Source organism: Aphelocoma coerulescens, chromosome 12, assembly GCF_041296385.1.
Source record: "Aphelocoma coerulescens isolate FSJ_1873_10779 chromosome 12, UR_Acoe_1.0, whole genome shotgun sequence".
Classification (NCBI taxonomy): domain Eukaryota; kingdom Metazoa; phylum Chordata; class Aves; order Passeriformes; family Corvidae; genus Aphelocoma; species Aphelocoma coerulescens.
The window spans coordinates 16,744,322-16,760,480 of record NC_091026.1 but is presented as its reverse complement, the minus strand read 5'-3'; the positions used below and the strand labels follow the sequence as shown (position 1 = coordinate 16,760,480).

The 16,159-nt window shown below is 47.2% G+C and overlaps 1 protein-coding gene across 4 annotated transcripts in view; it reads left to right on the top strand.

Moving 5' to 3' along the window:
* Positions 1–16,159, top strand: part of FRMD4B (FERM domain containing 4B) — a 92,662-nt gene extending 76,503 nt beyond the window's left edge. For all 4 annotated transcript variants that reach the window (XM_069027627.1, XM_069027628.1, XM_069027626.1 and 1 more), the window contains 12 exons: positions 2,136–2,212; positions 2,613–2,751; positions 3,242–3,383; positions 3,514–3,647; positions 3,735–3,854; positions 5,100–5,328; positions 8,008–8,064; positions 9,522–9,669; positions 10,842–10,967; positions 11,612–12,417; positions 12,992–13,124; positions 14,584–16,159. In XM_069027627.1, coding sequence (XP_068883728.1) covers positions 2,136–2,212; positions 2,613–2,751; positions 3,242–3,383; positions 3,514–3,647; positions 3,735–3,854; positions 5,100–5,328; positions 8,008–8,064; positions 9,522–9,669; positions 10,842–10,967; positions 11,612–12,417; positions 12,992–13,124; positions 14,584–14,704 — 2,232 coding nt within the window. In that variant the 3' untranslated portion in view covers positions 14,705–16,159. The remainder of the gene's footprint in view (positions 1–2,135; positions 2,213–2,612; positions 2,752–3,241; positions 3,384–3,513; positions 3,648–3,734; positions 3,855–5,099; positions 5,329–8,007; positions 8,065–9,521; positions 9,670–10,841; positions 10,968–11,611; positions 12,418–12,991; positions 13,125–14,583) is intronic.

Sequence of the window (16,159 nt, the reverse complement as noted above, 5' to 3'; positions counted from 1 at the left end):
GTCATGTTTGAAGCCCGCCCAGGGTTTTTACGAGCGTGGGAGCGGGCGGGCGGCCGGCCGGGAACGCCGGGATGATGCTTCTGGTCGAACCTGTCGCCCCTGGGTGTGAGTCAAGGCTGGCGGGGCCGGGACACGGCACCGCGGGGACCCCGAGCAACCCCCACTGCCCCCGCCTTGGCCCCCACAGGCACCCGGGGTGCTCCAAGGGGTGAAGCCCCTCCGCAGAATCCTCCTCGTTCCCTCCGCCGTTGGGTTTTGCCTTTATCTGGGGAAAGAAAGGGGTGTGGGAGGCGTCGCAGCGGAGCGGGTGGGTGGTGATGTCAGGCGTGTGTCAGCAGCGGGAGGCGAAGCTGCCAAGGCAGAGCAGCACGACGGAGGGACGGAGGGACGGCACGGCCGCCTCGGGCCGGCCCTGCCCATGTCACCCCTGACACGGCCCGGCGCGGCCGGGAAGCCGCGATCGGCAGCGGGGCGAGGTGAGTGCGGGACGCGGGGAGGCAGCCGGGGCTGTGCCGGTGGGATCCCGGCTGGGATCCCTGCTGGAGCACCCACGGGCGCTATTTCTCAATGTCCTGACAGACCGCTTGGGCTGTTTCCTTTCGCGTTTTTTAAAATATATGTATTTTCAAAGCTCAGTGCAGAGTTGTAAAGAGGCGCTTCTGACGGCAGCGTGACTGGGCAGGAGGGCTGTAAGACAAACATAAACTTATTTAAGCAGCTGAGTGAAACTTCCACAGTCGTCTAGAAAATAATTAATTTAAGTAAATTACATTTCCAGTTGGCTTCACTTTTTCTACAGCGGGTTCTAGTAGTTGTAGTCCTAGAAAGGAAAGTTTTAATTAAAGAGGGAAGGGCTGCTTTAAGAGCCACTTTTTCTCTGAAAAACAAATGTGCTGGGTTATGTTTCATTGTGTTATAAATGTTTCAGATGCAGCACAGTGTAATACATCATTTTTACAAAACCTGAAGTCCTCCTGTAGTGGGAGGGAGCACGGCAAGTCAGGTTTTGGCAGAGGCCAGTGGGAATGTTGTGTGTCCTGGGAGTTTCTGGTGTGGTGGCTGCACCCGTGGAGGCTTTGGAAAAACTCCAGTGGGGAAAGGAAGGAGTTGCTGTGATGGTCTGGGTGCCTCAGCTGGATGCCTGGTGTCGGAGGCTGGTCTCTCACTGAACCCTGTCCCTGCCTGCCCAGCTGGATTGAGGTACCTCCAGTACCTGCGTGTGGGCTGCAGCTCTGGAAAGCAGCTGATGTGAACTCCAGCGTGCTGCTGCACCTGTGCACCCCATCATGGTCAGGGGACATCCCTGGGGACACCCTGTGGGTCCCCATGTTCATCCAGGCACCCTGGCACTGCTAGAGAGGGGGCAGGAGGTGGTGCTGCTGAAACCTGGGCTGAGGGGCCGGGGAGCAGCCTGGGCTGCGCTGGGAGGATGCAGCCCCTGATGGCTCATCCCCAGGGGGTGGCTGATGCTGCTGCTAAAGGAGAGCGAATTCGTATGAAATTCTGATCCCAAGGGTGCAGCTGCCAAGCCCTGACTGACTTTGATCTCTTCTCCCAGCTGGCACTTTGCAGGAAATATGTGGGTTTCTAGCAGGAGTATGTGCTGGGGGTGGCTTCCTCCTGTAGCTGCTGTTGTTCCGTACATGCTGTACCCCTGCTCCAAAATGTCACGCTGGATGTCTCAGACAGTGTCTTCACAAGACTTGGTTTTTCCAAGCTGCTGCCATTCCCTGGGGATGTTCTAACTCAGGGAAGTAGACCATAGTTGTCTATACAATTACTTTGTAAAGAGATTTTTGTGTTTAATCAGAGAGAAAATGACTTTAACTGCCCTGCCAAGATCTCTGGGAACTTCTAGCAGTGAAATTAAATGTGCTATTGATGGAAGCAGATGTTGTCATTGGCAAAATCCTCAGTTTGCAGCACACTGTTTGTAGGAGTGTGAAATTACTGAGGGGGCATCCTACATTTATGTGTTTCTTTTAATTGATGTTATGAATGTAGTTATTGCTCAGTCCATGCCATAGCTGAGGATACACAGGAATTGTAATTTGCTGAAATTATACCACCTTGGGGGAAGAGGACTGGTGATTGTTCAGTGACCATGTTCTGCTTCTCTCTCCCAATTCTCCTAGCTATTTCAATGGAAACAGCTGGAAAATCTCTATTTCCGTGAGAAGAAATTTGCTGTGGAAGTACACGATCCCCGCAGGTGAGGCTGGAGGAGGCAGTTCTGTCCATGAGGTTAATCTTTACCCAGTGGGAACTCATCATCACGTGCTAGTGAATGGGGTGGGAGGTGCCTCAGAGCTAAGCATGAGTTTACTGGGGCTTTGGGACTGATCCTGATCAGCGTTTGGCAGGGCAGACCGGGGCTTTCACGTCCCCGGGTGTCCTCTCAGATTCCCTGTGTGTCAGGGAAGTTCTTGTAGCAGAGGCAGGACTGTTTGTCATGGCCAGATTTGCAGCAGCACTGGGTGATGGGGAGAAGGAAATCTGAGTTTTTGCATCCCTAAAATTAAGGCTGAGCCTCACCTCGTTAAGAGAGAGGCATTGTGGACTTTAAACCTCAAAGACTTGTCTTGAAATTGTGTTTCTTTTAACCTCCTCAGAATTTCAGTATCAAGAAGGACCTTTAGTCAGAGCGGGCTGGTGGTGCAGACCTGGTATGCAAACACTTCCCTGATCAAGTCCATCTGGGTGATGGCAATCAGTCAGCACCAGTTTTACTTGGACAGAAAGCAAAGCAAAGTAAGTTATGAGGCATTTTACTGCGAGCATGGGTTTCAACACCTTTCCTGTATATTCTTCAGCGTGTGTTTTTCCACGGATGAACTAGTCTCCAGAGAAAAACTACAAATTGTTTTTGTCAGCTTCTTGAGCAGTCTATTAGTGGCAGTATTGTTATTTGATCCATTTTAGCCTGCCTGCAGTTAAAGGCCATGGAAGTGTAATCACGGAAGAGGGAATTCCCATGTCTGGATGTCCAATCTGCCTTTTCTTTTGTCTCCTTCCTGTGTTTGTTTTGAAAACTGCAGAGATTTTGAGCTGGGAGATGGTTCAGGTTTTGGGGGAGAGGAATGCCAAACAGCCTGTGCACACCGCAAGCACCTGTGTGATGCTGTTGCTTTAGCCCTTAATTTTGTGGGAGATGAGGTGTGAAATGTCATCTTCTGTGATGTGTTCTGAAGTTAATTAGAGGTAACTCAAGGAGGCTGGATTTTTTTTTTAACTCCTTCAGGCAAAAATTCCTTCAGCCAGAAGTTTGGATGATATCGCCATGGATCTGACAGAGATGGGAACACCGAAAGTGTCAAAGCTGGTGACTTTGGAGGCCAAGAACCAGCTTATTATGGCCAGCAATGGCAGTTTGATCTCATCAGGTAATACTGCACGTAAATGTGAAGTAGCCAGGTATAATGGGGCTTGTGTTTGTTAAAAGGGAAATGAGGCTACCAGGCAATAAAAATGGCCTTTACGCGGAAATCCTCTGATAAAAAGCGTGTTTTCCAGGTTCTCAGGATTCAGAGGTCAGTGAAGAACAAAAGAAGGAGAAAATTATGGAACTAAAGAAGAAAGAGAAACTCCTTCAGGAAAAACTGCTTCAGAAAGTTGAGGAGCTGAAGAAGATCTGCCTGCGAGAGGCGGTGAGAACTGCACCTTACTCTGGGGTCAGGCAGGTGGGAGCCCTTTTCTCCCACTGAGCCTTATGTGGAGCCCTCTCTGTTCCCCAGGAGCTGACAGGCAAGATGCCCAAGGAGTATCCTCTGGGTGCTGGAGAGGAGCCTCCCCAGGTGAGAAGGCGCGTGGGCACGGCGTTCAAGCTGGATGACAACCTGCTCCCCAGTGAGGAGGTGAGCGTGGCAGCTGGTTTGCTGGGAGCCAGACTGGTGGCCAAAGCCACTTGCAAATAATCCAGCTCTTCCTTGGGTGTTTTAAGAGGAGGCAGCTGGGACAGTTCCTTGCATGGAGTGGGAAAGCCAGATGCATTCTGCCCTTCTTTCGGCCACGCTTTGAGCTGGCCAGGAAATTGGCTGTTTCTAAAGGCCTTAAGTTCACCCAACCTGAACCCCTGGTTTGGCCATGGCTGCATGAATTTTAATGAATATTTTGCTGCTAATTAGAAAAGATCAGGTGCATAATGCCATTTGGCAGCTCACGGCTCTGAGCTTTTCTGGAACATTGACATGTGTAGTGTTGGGATGGTGTTTGAACCCAGAATGTGTCAGGGGTGTGCACTGTCCCCCTTGCAAAATCATCTGTCCGTGAGCATAGTTGTGTGACAGGAGGAGGAGTTTTACCTGTGGCTTAATGAAGGTTCCTCCTGAGTAAAACCTCCCTGCATTGCTCAAGAAGCTAAAATGAACTTTGCTGGCAGAGACTGACTCGATGATATGGTAATTCAGATGTTTGCAGTTTCTGGACACACTCCATTCCCCCTCATTCCTTGTGAGATTTGTTAACAAGCTGTATCATCCAAGTAAGTAGGTGTTGGGCACTTGGCATCTGTCTTTCACCAGAAACTCTCTGCCCTGCCTCACAGGGCTGGTGTGCTCCATGTCTGCAGCAAAGTGATTTTATGTGGACTGCTTAAATGCTATTAAAACAAAATCCTGCTGACCAGATTTAATAATGTGTTGCTTAGCACTTCTGCAGTGCCTTTCATCTGAGCTTCTCAAAGTAGTTTACAAACAATTAATTAAAGCCTGAAACTCCCTCTTACGTAGGTATGGTGATACCAATTTCCATTTTTGTTTTCTCTAAAGTAGAGAGAGATTTTGAACAGATGTTTTCAGGGTTGGACTCATAGCAGGAGGTTTAGCAGCCTAAACCTGAATTTAAGAGCCTGTGTTATGTCACCTGGGCTTGAGACCTTTGGACCTTACCCAAGAGATCTTGTAATCGTACCCTAGTCAGAAATAAGATCTAAGACTTTCTGCTTATATGCTGAGATTGTCTTGTGTATGAACTTCGGTATTTCTGTATTTTGTGCTCAAGAGTTCACTTCATTACCACAAAAATAGATCTTTTCTTTAATAACCTTCGCTGGTAATTTCTCTCTGGAGTACAAGTAAATAACTCATCTCATGAATTTGCAGGATCCTACTTTGCAGGACTTGGAGAGCAATTTTATCATACACCAAAAGTTGGTGGAAGCTGCAAAGAAACTTGCCAGCGAGCCAGACCTCTGCAAAAACGTGAAGAAGAAAAGAAAGCAAGAGTATGCTGATGCTGTAAAAAAGCTGCAAGAGATAGAAAACTCCATAAATGAATACAGAATCAAGTGTGGCAAAAAGCCAACCCAGAAATCAACTCTGGCCCTACCAGGTGAGAGAATTCCCTGTGTTCTGATGCAAACAGGAGGGAAAAAGAGCAATTTGGCTTACTTAGAAGCTTTGTTTACATCTCCTCTATATGGTTTTTACCTTGTCTGAGGCAGTTAAATAAGAAAAAAAAGATGCAACAGCTGCATCTGATACACTCAGTGCTCTGCTGTAGGCTGGGGGCCGAGTAAGCTGCAGTTTTGGGAGCAAGCACAGATGTGCTCCAGCACCAGGTATGGACTGAAGATGCTGTGCACAAAAAGGCTGGCAGCAACACCTTGGATGAAGCTTTTCTGCTGCTTGAATTCCTGGTGTGTTGAGTGCAGCTGTACATCTGAGCTGCCACATGGAAGATCTCTCCCCCGTCCCTCCTGCAGCGCTTCAGTCCTGGCAGGAATAGAGCAGGCAGGTTTTTCTACAGGATTGAGGAAATAAGGATCAAAGACATTGCTCTTTGATGCAAAATTCCTGATTTCCAGGAAGTCATAAGTGAAGTTCAGGAGTTTATGAATGCAATTAGTAGCAAACAGATTTTTGACTAAACCCATTTGCCACTGATGAGCACAGTAAAAGCAGATCCTCTTGGTCCCTCCATTCGGAGAGTGTGATTCTCCTAAGGGAAGTGAGATTCTTGCTGCTTCATAGGATAATGTGTGAAAACCTGCTAGTATCCAAGCCAGCTGAAGGAGTTTTGGATCCCTACCCCTGACACACCCCCACAGCATCACTGGGCTATCCATCATCACAAAGTGTTTATTCTGAAAGGCTGATGATCGGTATTTGATGTGGCCCAGCTTGTTCCTGATTGACAGAGGGGAGGGAAACATGTGTTTTTCCAGTCTCTTGCTCACCAGTCTGGATACTGATTGTGGAAGGTCCTGTATTACCTGGGGCGCCTGGTGTGTGGTAAGGCCCAGGAAGGCTGGTGAGCAGAGAGATCCATCCATCCATCTGCCCATCCATGGTCACTTGTTTGTTGCTGGCAGTTTCTTGCCCTGTTGTCTGAGCCAGAAATAAGCAGCTGAATTCCCTTCCAGTCCCAGGCTCTCACCCTGCAGTGTGTATTTGTTTACCTGAAGCAGAGCTGTCACCTGCTTCAATAATTGATTTTATGTGTAACTGTGCCACTGTCACCAGTGGTGCTCTTGGGCTCCAGGTCTGGGTTTCAGAAGGCTGAGCAGTGATGAGTCACTTGCATCTGTGAATTCGGGGGAATGACTTGTTGGAAGTAATATGTTAAATAGTCCCATTGATTTACTGAATCAAACCATAGCTATTTTCATCCCAGCCCCAAGGGAAAGGATATGAAGGACATATTGGACTGCTCTCCATGTTCCACTTTCTCTTTCCTTACCTCCATCTCTAGCCCAGAGTTTCTTCCACCTTTGCAGGGAGTTGCACAGATCTGGGATTTAAATTCAGATATGTCACCATATCTGAATATGTCAGCATTGCAGACCCTCCCTGAAACCAGCACTATAGCTTTAGGCTGGCTTTTTTCTTTTCCTCAGCAGGCTTTGTTCCTCCCTGCACTGGGCTCAGTTCCATGCTTTACCACCCCGTGGTCAAATCCACGTGAATCAGCTCCCCTGAAGCTTTTTCCCAGTGTCAGGTTGCGAGCTGAGCTGCAGCCCATCCTCGGTGGTCTGACAAGTCCCCCCAGGGCAAGGGCCAGTCCTGATTTTTGCTGTTCTTGAACAGCTGCTCGCTCTATTTACCACATTCCTGTAACCAGACCTTTCCTGGCAGCAAACTGTGACAGCAAGAGCAGCTCCTTGCACATTGCACGTGCTTGTGGTGGCTGAGGACACAAGCAGGTGTCATACACAAAGTGGCTGCCACTGTCATTTTTTCTTGCTTCCTTTCTCTCATGCCTGAAGGTTCATGGAGATTTTTTTATCCCACCAGTGCCATATATTGCCAGAAACAGCCTAGGGATTGAGCTGTCCATGGGTTAATTATCTCTAGTTGAGCCTCATTTCTCTGCTGCTGGTGGTCTGCTCCAAACCTTAGCAAGGACAGGCTGTTTCTCAGTGAGGAACAGTGTGTAGCATCAGGGTGAGGCAGGTACAGTGAAGTGCTGTGAATAAGTAACAAAACGTAAAAGAAACAAAAAATTAGCATGCCCATGCAACAGTTCCTGCTGTCTGTGTTGTTGGAATTTGTAATACCTTGATGGAAATCAGTGGAATTATCCTAAAATTATATCTTAATTTAATTGAAACAGAATCTATACACTGATGAAACATTCAAAAGCGAATGCCAGATTTCAAAAGGCTTTTTGTACCTATCTGGTGGGGTTTCAGGTGTACCTAGAGGAGATTAGCTGCTAACAGCCAAGATTACATGTCTGTGTAGGCTCCTGACTCTGACTGAAGCACCACTACACCCTGTGAGATCTTTGGAAGTCGGGTGGAAAACACCTTTGTAAATCTTGGCCTGATTCCTGCTGCAGATAAAAAAATACCTCCTTTGATAATTACCTGGGTTGCTAGCTGAACTGCAGTGAACACACAGAGTGATGGTGTACCAGGACTGTCTTCAGGCTGTGGGGGCTAAAGAATAGGGATTGCAGTGTTACAAGTATCAGCTGGCTCTGAAACTCTAGAAAATAAACTGCATTTAGATATTTGTAAGTTGATGTTGGCTCTTTTATGCTTAAGGTCTTTGTTTTTATTCACAGATGATATCATTCCATCCGAGAGCAGCTCCCTGTCAGACACCACCACCTATGATGATGGTATGATGCTTCTCCTTTTTTTCCCAAGAAGTGTGTCCATTCAGAGCTATCTCTTTGACTTAATGTCCTTTAGAGTGTCCCATCCCTGCAAGTGCTCAAGGCCAGGTTGGACAGGGCTTTGAGCAAAACTTGTAAGTGGAAGGTGTCCCTGCCCATGGCAGGGAGTTGGAACGAGATGAGTTTTAAGGTCCCTTTCAATGCAAGTCATTCTATGATTCTGTCATTTTGGTGGCTTTCGATGATAAATTACTTTATAGCAGAGGAAAAAATAGCTACTCAGGAATGTCTTTCCTCTTAATGGGTTAGTTATTGAAAGTTGCTGCTCTGTGAGCTGATCTGAGTCATCTTTAGAGAAGGAAGTTGGTTTTAACATGACCAACCTGCAAGCTGAGGACACTGTGGGTGCCAGATACGTCACCCCTAGGACCTGGCTTAGAATTGAAGGACTTACAAACTGGGATGATTAGCCCAGCCCTTCTGTCCTCACAGCTACCATAAAACTTAGAGAAAAGTGGAATAGTCACAGATATTAACGCTCTATTTACATTTATCTGTTCCTTAGTGAGCTTGCAACTTGCATGGGTTGGTGTTTGCTCAGCTTACTCATTTCACACACACACCCACAGACACACACTCACACCCTGTTCCACAAGGTGGAAAGGACTTGGCTTGCCTCTCCCTTAAACTGGATAATCATCATTTGGGGACAAACATTATCTGAATTATTACTCACTTTTCAGTTCAGGCCTGATTCTGATCTCACTTTGTCCCAGTTTTAGACTTACACAAACCAGGTGGTGCTATAAAATGGATTTACACCTGATTCCTGCTTGTACAAGTAGAAGTGGAGCCAGGCTTGTGAACATGTTCTCTGTGATGCTTATCCTGCATTTATATGCATTAGTTGGAGTTTCCTGTTGGCTCTGTCGGGACCTGGTTGTGCCCTAAGCAAAGTGAGAACAAGGATCAAACCAGCATCTTCCCAGTTGCCTTCAGCCAAATGTGTCTGTCAGTTGTCTTTGCTCATTCAGTCGCTTTTGAAGTCAGTCCCTTTTAGGTTGTGTTTCAAAACTAATTCTTAAAGTGTCATTTTCAAGAGCTGGAAGGTGAGGGAGAGTAACTGGCCTTTGCAGAGGCTGAGCTTGCCTGCTTGGCTCTGAAAAGGATTGCTCTGCAAACAGATGTTTTCCCAGGAAGTTCCATTCTGTGATCCGGCACAGCTCCAAGCTGGGTGTAGTCTCCATAGGAGTCAGTGCTGCTGGGATCTGTAGGAGCCTCCACGATGTCCTGTCCGTGTGGAGGAGAGCTCAGTGCAGGCAGGAGAGCTTTTCTGGATCCACAGCTCCTGTCATTGTCTCTGTACTGCAAAGTGCTTCTCCTTAGGGGCCACAGATTTGCACACAGGGCAAAAATATCAAGGATTTTGCTCTAACAAAATGCATATTCCTTTCCAACAGTCAGTGAATCGCTTCCTGCAGTAGCACAGAGACCCAGCTCTGCGCAGCTTTCTCCAAGACTTCCTCCACCAAAGTCTCTTGGGGTGGAGAGAATTCATCTCAGGAAGTCATCCATAAATGAGCAGCTCTTGGAAACCAGGCACTCCAGGTAGGCACATCTCACTGCTGCTGCACTCTCCACCTGGTGGTGTGAGCTCCATCCTGCCCCTGCCAAGCATTCCAGTAGAGCCCACTGCCTCCATGCTCTTCTGGGCTTGCAGGATTTGGTGATGAGAGCTGAATTTCCTGTTTAGGAACAAAAGTGTCTATTAGTAGTTGACACCGTATCTGAAACTGAAGAGTACTGTAGTTTTTGTGAAGAGTTTTGAGATGGGTGAGAAATTTAATAGCAAGGGCTGTGTTTAAGGAGTTGCTCATGCCTACCACTGCTGTCACTCTTCGTCTCAGTTTCTGGGGCTTTTTTCAGTGTTGATTAAACAACTTGTCATTTTCCTGATGACTGTGCTTAGTGGATTCAGACAGCACCAAACCCTACCCATCCCTCCTGATGGTATTGGTATTTCAGCAGGTACATTGTCAAAGCTGACACAATTCATGTAAGGCCTGATGGACAATTCTCCATTTACAAGCAGAGTTACTGGTATTAAACCAGCTTCCATCATGAGTGACAGCTGTGTGTATCCATGGGATTTGGGCACTTTCCAAGCTAGAACAGCTCCATGGAGCACATTAGTAGCAGTAGGTTTGCAGATAATTGTGTGATTGTGCCATGTGTGATCATGTCAGATCTGGTGCTAGCAGCTATTCCCAGTGTAGGGATTCCCACTGATCCTGAGATTTCTTGGACTGTCTTGTGTGAGCAGGCTGTTAAAGACACACTTTAGAACGGTTTAGAGTTTTGAGTAATGCCGTGTCTTTGCTGTTTTTTCATCTGTCTCTCAACACAAATGAAGCACTCCTCCACATGAAGTTCAGAAGTCACATTATAGCCATAGGTACCCATTTAGCTGTGATGTGCTTAGCTTGAAAATCTAATTCCTTTGCTTCCCTGTTACCTGCTCTGTTACCTGCTCTTCTCGATGCTTCTGTCCTTTGGCAGCAGCTTGTCCTGCTGATCATCCTGTGAAGACCTCCCTTGAGCCACAAGAAGGGGTTGAGTTTTTCTTCCTATTTAACAAATCTGTTCTTTACATTGGGAAGCACATCCAGTTATGTTTGTTCCACCCTTCGTTTTTTTCTTCAAGACTTCGGGTGCACATACTCGGTGTGCTGTGACTTGTGGGATGTTTAACCTCACTGGGCTTGTCTCTTTTGCTACAGGGACGTGCTTTCGACCCACAGCAGCCCGTTCCGGACACTGGAGCGGCCGGCGCAGCCCCACGGTGGGAGGAGCATGCCCACAACCCCCGTGCTCACACGCAACGCCTACAGCAGCAGCCACTTACAGTAAGGGACCTGTGCTTTAAGGGCCACGTCCAGCTGGGGAAACACAAGAATAAAAGCAAATGGCGTTAATAGGGCAAAGGGTCCTTTGCTGTATGGTTTTCCCACCGCAGGGTCAGGCTCTCTAAACGTTGATGAGAGCCATTACTATGGGAACAGAACTGTAGTGTGAGCTCACCTGTACTGTCAGACAGCTGACAATCCATGCTGGGGAAGGAGAGATGCTAAGAATCTTAAAATGTTATCAAGAGCTTGAGAGACGGGTCCAAAGGAAACCCGTCTTCCCATATTCTGCTCCAAGCTCGTTACTTGTGTAGGCTTTAACTACCTAAAAGCTGAGGGAGCTCTCCTGTAAATCAATACCAAATGTGCATTTGTGACCTTAGCTCTGTCTGTCCCTGTCACAGATTAACCTTGCTCACCGTGACAGATTATTGTATGGGAGATCTCCTACTGTTGCAGCCAATACAAAATTCAGCCAAACTGAGTTCTGTGCATTGCAAATACTCTGTATAGAAAGATAAGGCAGGATTTGTGTTGTGCTTTGACTGGGGAGGCAGCTGACCTGTCCACGTGTGCTCTCCGCAGCTCTGTGTGTATGTTTGTGTGAGACTGCCTTTAACCAGCCAGCATCTGTGTTGTTCCAGGCCAGATGTTTCCCCACACCACTGCCGGCAGCGCAGCGGAAGTCTGGAATCCCAGACCCACCTGCTGTCCGAGACTCCTGCTGAAAAGACAGCCTTCTCCCTGTCCAAGTCCCAGCGGAGCAGCAGCACAGAGATCCTGGACGATGGATCATCCTACACCAGCCAGTCAAGTGCAGAGTATTACTGCGTGACACCCACTCCTAATCCATATTACACCACTCAGACCCTCGACAACAGGACCAGGGGTCGAAGACGGTCGAAGAAACACAATATTTCTGCTGCAAGTTCGGGAAGCATGCCAAACCTGGCCCATAAGGATGTCCGAAATGGTGTCTTCCAGAAAAATCAGGAGCAGCCTTCCACTAATTACTATATTTCTGGATACTCCCCGTACACCGAAGCTGACGTTTATTACAACGGAGGATATGTTTATGAGAGTGACACAGAGGGGCAGTACAGTGTCAATCCCTCCTACCGCTCATCGGCACATTACGGATATGACCGATACAGGGAATTCCAGTCCTACCACGAGGACAAAGTGGACAGAGTTCCACACAACCCCTACGCAACCCTGAGGCTCCCGAGGAAGCAAGTTGCTAAAACGGAGCACATAACCAAAAACATTCACAAGGCCTTAGTAGCAGAGCATCTCCGTGGCTGGTACCAGCGTGCCTCCAGCCAGAAGGAGCAGGGTCACAGCCTGCAGGCAGGCTTTGAGTCTGACAGAGGGTCTCAGAGGAGTTTGGGCTTTGCTGGTCTGCAGACGCCGTGCTCGCCAAGCAGTCGGGTGTCATCTTTCTCTTCGGGTAATGTCTGATTTCATCTGTGCTGAGTGTTTTTGTAAGTTCCTGCTGTGCTTTCAGTTCTGTCCCCTGCAACTGCCTCAGTGAAGTCAGCAGAGTGGAAGCCAGGCCAGAGCTTTGTCCTAAAAGGTGGATGAGAAACCAAGTAGGATCTTGTTCTGTTCTTGGAAGGAAAGTCTTGCTTGTTAGCGTCTCCTAAGTGTAAAACGGCCTTTTGCTCTTTGTGTAAGTACAGTAACCCAGAGAAGGGCAAAGAGCATTTGAGTTTCAGACAGGTGTATTTAGCAACTAGACACAGTGTACAAAGCTTCATGCCATGTAAACGCAGTGGCTGTGATGGCTTCCAAATACAGCCCGATGGACATCACTGAATGTGTCAGAAAGCATTTTTAAAGCTCCAGGATACCACCTGTACAGTGCTTTCCTCCCTACAGGGCTTGTAAATCGTATTTTATGTTTGTGTTGTCTGCCTATGTGCCCTGAAAAACCCCAGAGATCGCTGATGAGAATTGTCTTGTTTGCCTCAGCTGATTAGCTGAAGAAAAGTAATTTGTTGTAATCCTTTTTTTAATTGCAGCATCTTCTACAAACACTGCTGGGAACTGGAGAAACCCCCTTGCACTGGGACTTTCAGACTACGATACGTTGTCTCATTCCTCCTATGCCAGCTGTTATGGGAATGTTTATGGCAACCTTCCTTTGCAGAGCAGGTGAGTAGAATATATGAAGATTTTCTGCCCTTCTTCCTGCATGCCACAGGCTCTTAAAACTTCTGAGCAGATCAGCTTGACTTCAAAGAGCCAGGGTGAAGAGTACTTACAGAATTGATGTGAGAGCAGGTTTTCTGTGTGGAGCAGATCAGCTGTATCACCACTAACTGTACCCCAACAGTTAGTTGAAGGAAGTTGGGGAAGCAGTCATAATGAACTCACTGGTTGCACCTTTTCCTCTGTCTGGAGCTGGATAATCAAAGATGTTGCACTCCCTGGTAGCTGCGATGCCCTGGGCAGTGTTGCCCGCAGAGCTCACGATGAGCCCAGTCCCTCTGGTGGGGGGTTCCCTCCTGAACCCCACCAGCAGTTTGGCAGGACACAGTCCTGTTGGGTTTCTGAAGTTGTAGTGCTTGTGCTGATAAACTTCTGGAAAAACAAGGAATCTCCCTTGGCAGAGCGGGACCCAGGAGCCATGGGGGTTGTGCTGCTGTTTGCACAGGCCCCCTGCTTGTGGGGGCTCTCTCAAGGGCTGCAGAGAGCCCAGGGTCTGCTTAGTCCTTGCAGGAATTCCTGCAGCTCTCGCTGCTTCTGTGGCATTTTTGATGGGTCTCCTCCACTGTGGAACACTTGGCTGTGAGGACAGAAATCTCCTGCCCTGCGGAATGACTCTGCCCCCACAAATGCCATCACATTTAAATACACTTATGCTCAGTGTAATGAGTACCCCACGTGTGCCTCCTGCTTTGTGGGTTGCAGTTTGTGCTCGCTGCCAGACCGACTTGTGTGAAAATACTGAATTTTTAATTTTGTTTGTTTTAAAATAAATGAAAGTGTAAGGGAATACATAAAAGCTGCTGCTAGATCCTTTTTTTTTCTCAGCTAAGTGCTATGGGCTGTTTTACTGAAGTGATTTAAAATATCTATGGCAACAGTGTTTAAAAATACTGTTTCTACTAATTTCTTAATTTCTTATAATTGAGCTTTGAAAATTCTGCTTGTATTAGCAGCTTTATCTAAATGAGGTTCATTAGCTATTAATTTTCCATATTCTGAATCACTTGTCTGATTGTCCATCTGCTTTATTTTCTACTTTAATGTGATCATGGCAAACAAGCAATTAATACACCCAGCAATCTTAACAGAGCTCAAGGCCAGGTTGGATGGGGCTTGGAGCACCCTGGTCTAGTGGAAGGTGTGCCCACGTAGGGCAGGGGGGTTGGAACAAGATGATCTTTAGGGTCCCACCAAGCCAGATCAGTCTGCGATTCTATGACAGTTCTGAGCAGCTGAGATCCCTCTTGAACACAATTTTACTGATTGCAGCACAAAAAAATGAGATTGTGTTTGGAGGCAAACTGAAAATAACCAGCACAGCTTTGAGCCCAAGGGAGGTGCATGTATTTAGGGGCCCTGGGGAAGACCCTCAGCTGATCCCGGTGCCGTGTCTGCCTTACAGGACGTACGCAGAGCCGAGCCAGCTGGGCGGTGACGAGGAGGATGGCTTGGAGGAAGACCTGCCCAGCAGCGAGCAGAGGCTGTACTGGCATGAGGACTCCAAGCCCGGGACGCTGGTGTAGCCCCAGTGCAGCCCCTCATTCCTACACCCCTGCGTGCCTTGCACAAAACGCCGAGGCGGACCTCGGGTGGAACAAAAAGGAACAAAAAGAGGAAGCAGGCTGTTTTGCTGGGAAAGGTTGAATTCAGCATTAAGAGGGGGACTGTAGCAAACTGACAAAGTCTTTCCACAAATGGCGTTTCTTTGTGAATCCATACAGCCCATGGGAGCCAGGGCAAGCCACAGTTCATCTATGACCAGATGCAGCACTTGGTTGAAGTATTTATATATAACAAGCACTTTTTGGAAAGATTGGAAGGTGTTGAAGGCAAACCTCAGAGAAAAAAAAAATGTGAAAAGGAGACTCTTACGGAAAATTCTAGGAGCACAAGTCTGATGTCTGAAAGAAGAAGAAAAAATGAAAATTTATTCTGCCATGGCTTATGAGGACCTGGAAGGAGTTTCATAGGCTTATGAAGGATAGATACTGTGTGCATGAGTGAGGCAAAGGGTGACTGAATCAGTATTGGAACATTACTTGAAGGAAGGCTGGAGTTTTTTTATTATGGAGGTTTGAATGAGTCTGTCCAGTTTTTGGGGTGTTGTTAAGAGTGTTTGTTAGCACCACGAGCAAGTTCTGGAAAGAAAAAAAATTGCTGACACAATATGTAATGTAAAACTATAGGTAGTTGTGGATTTGGAAACAGAAGCAGTAAACTTTGAACTCTCTTTTCCACCATAAAGCATAATTAATAGCGGCCCATTTAATGACCTCTCCATAGTACAACTTCACTGTGGTGTGGAGGAGCAGGCAAATTTTCACGGTGGCTGCACGGTGCCCCCTGTTCACCAAGTGACAGTGACACGTTGCTGTGCTGCAGTGGGTCGAGGATCCACAGTGGGGAGCCCCAGGGAACAATTTGATAGCAATGGCCAGTATTTTAAGTTGGATGCAAACACAAACAGCCAAGTGGGTGCCTTAAAATGGGGGGCATTAGGATTGTACTGCGAGTGACCTGAAGTGCCAGGTGCGTCGCAAAGTCACTGCGTGACAGAACAGCGTTTTCACAGAACCATTTGTGTAGGAAAAAACCCTGCGACTGCAGTCTTGATTTAAGAGGGATAAACCTACCTCAGGTCATCCATCTGTAGGAACAAATTGGCACGGGGTTATCCTGCCTGATTCCTGATGACTCGTCTGCATACGGTAAAATCTCTCTCGTTTCTCAGCTGTACTGTGCTTCAGGATTCCAGAAATGGTGCTCTTTTGTTCTTTTATACAAAGGATTAGCTACTCCTTGTTCATATTGTGAATAGAAAAGTTTCTGATAAACTTTTTTGACGTTTTCTACCAATATTCCAGAGCATGTAATATATACAGAAGGACACACTTGTTAAGCTGGTACTTAGTCGTTTGTATTATTAGAGTCGCGATTTGGAATTAAACGAAAAAACAAAATAAAAAATAACTTATTTC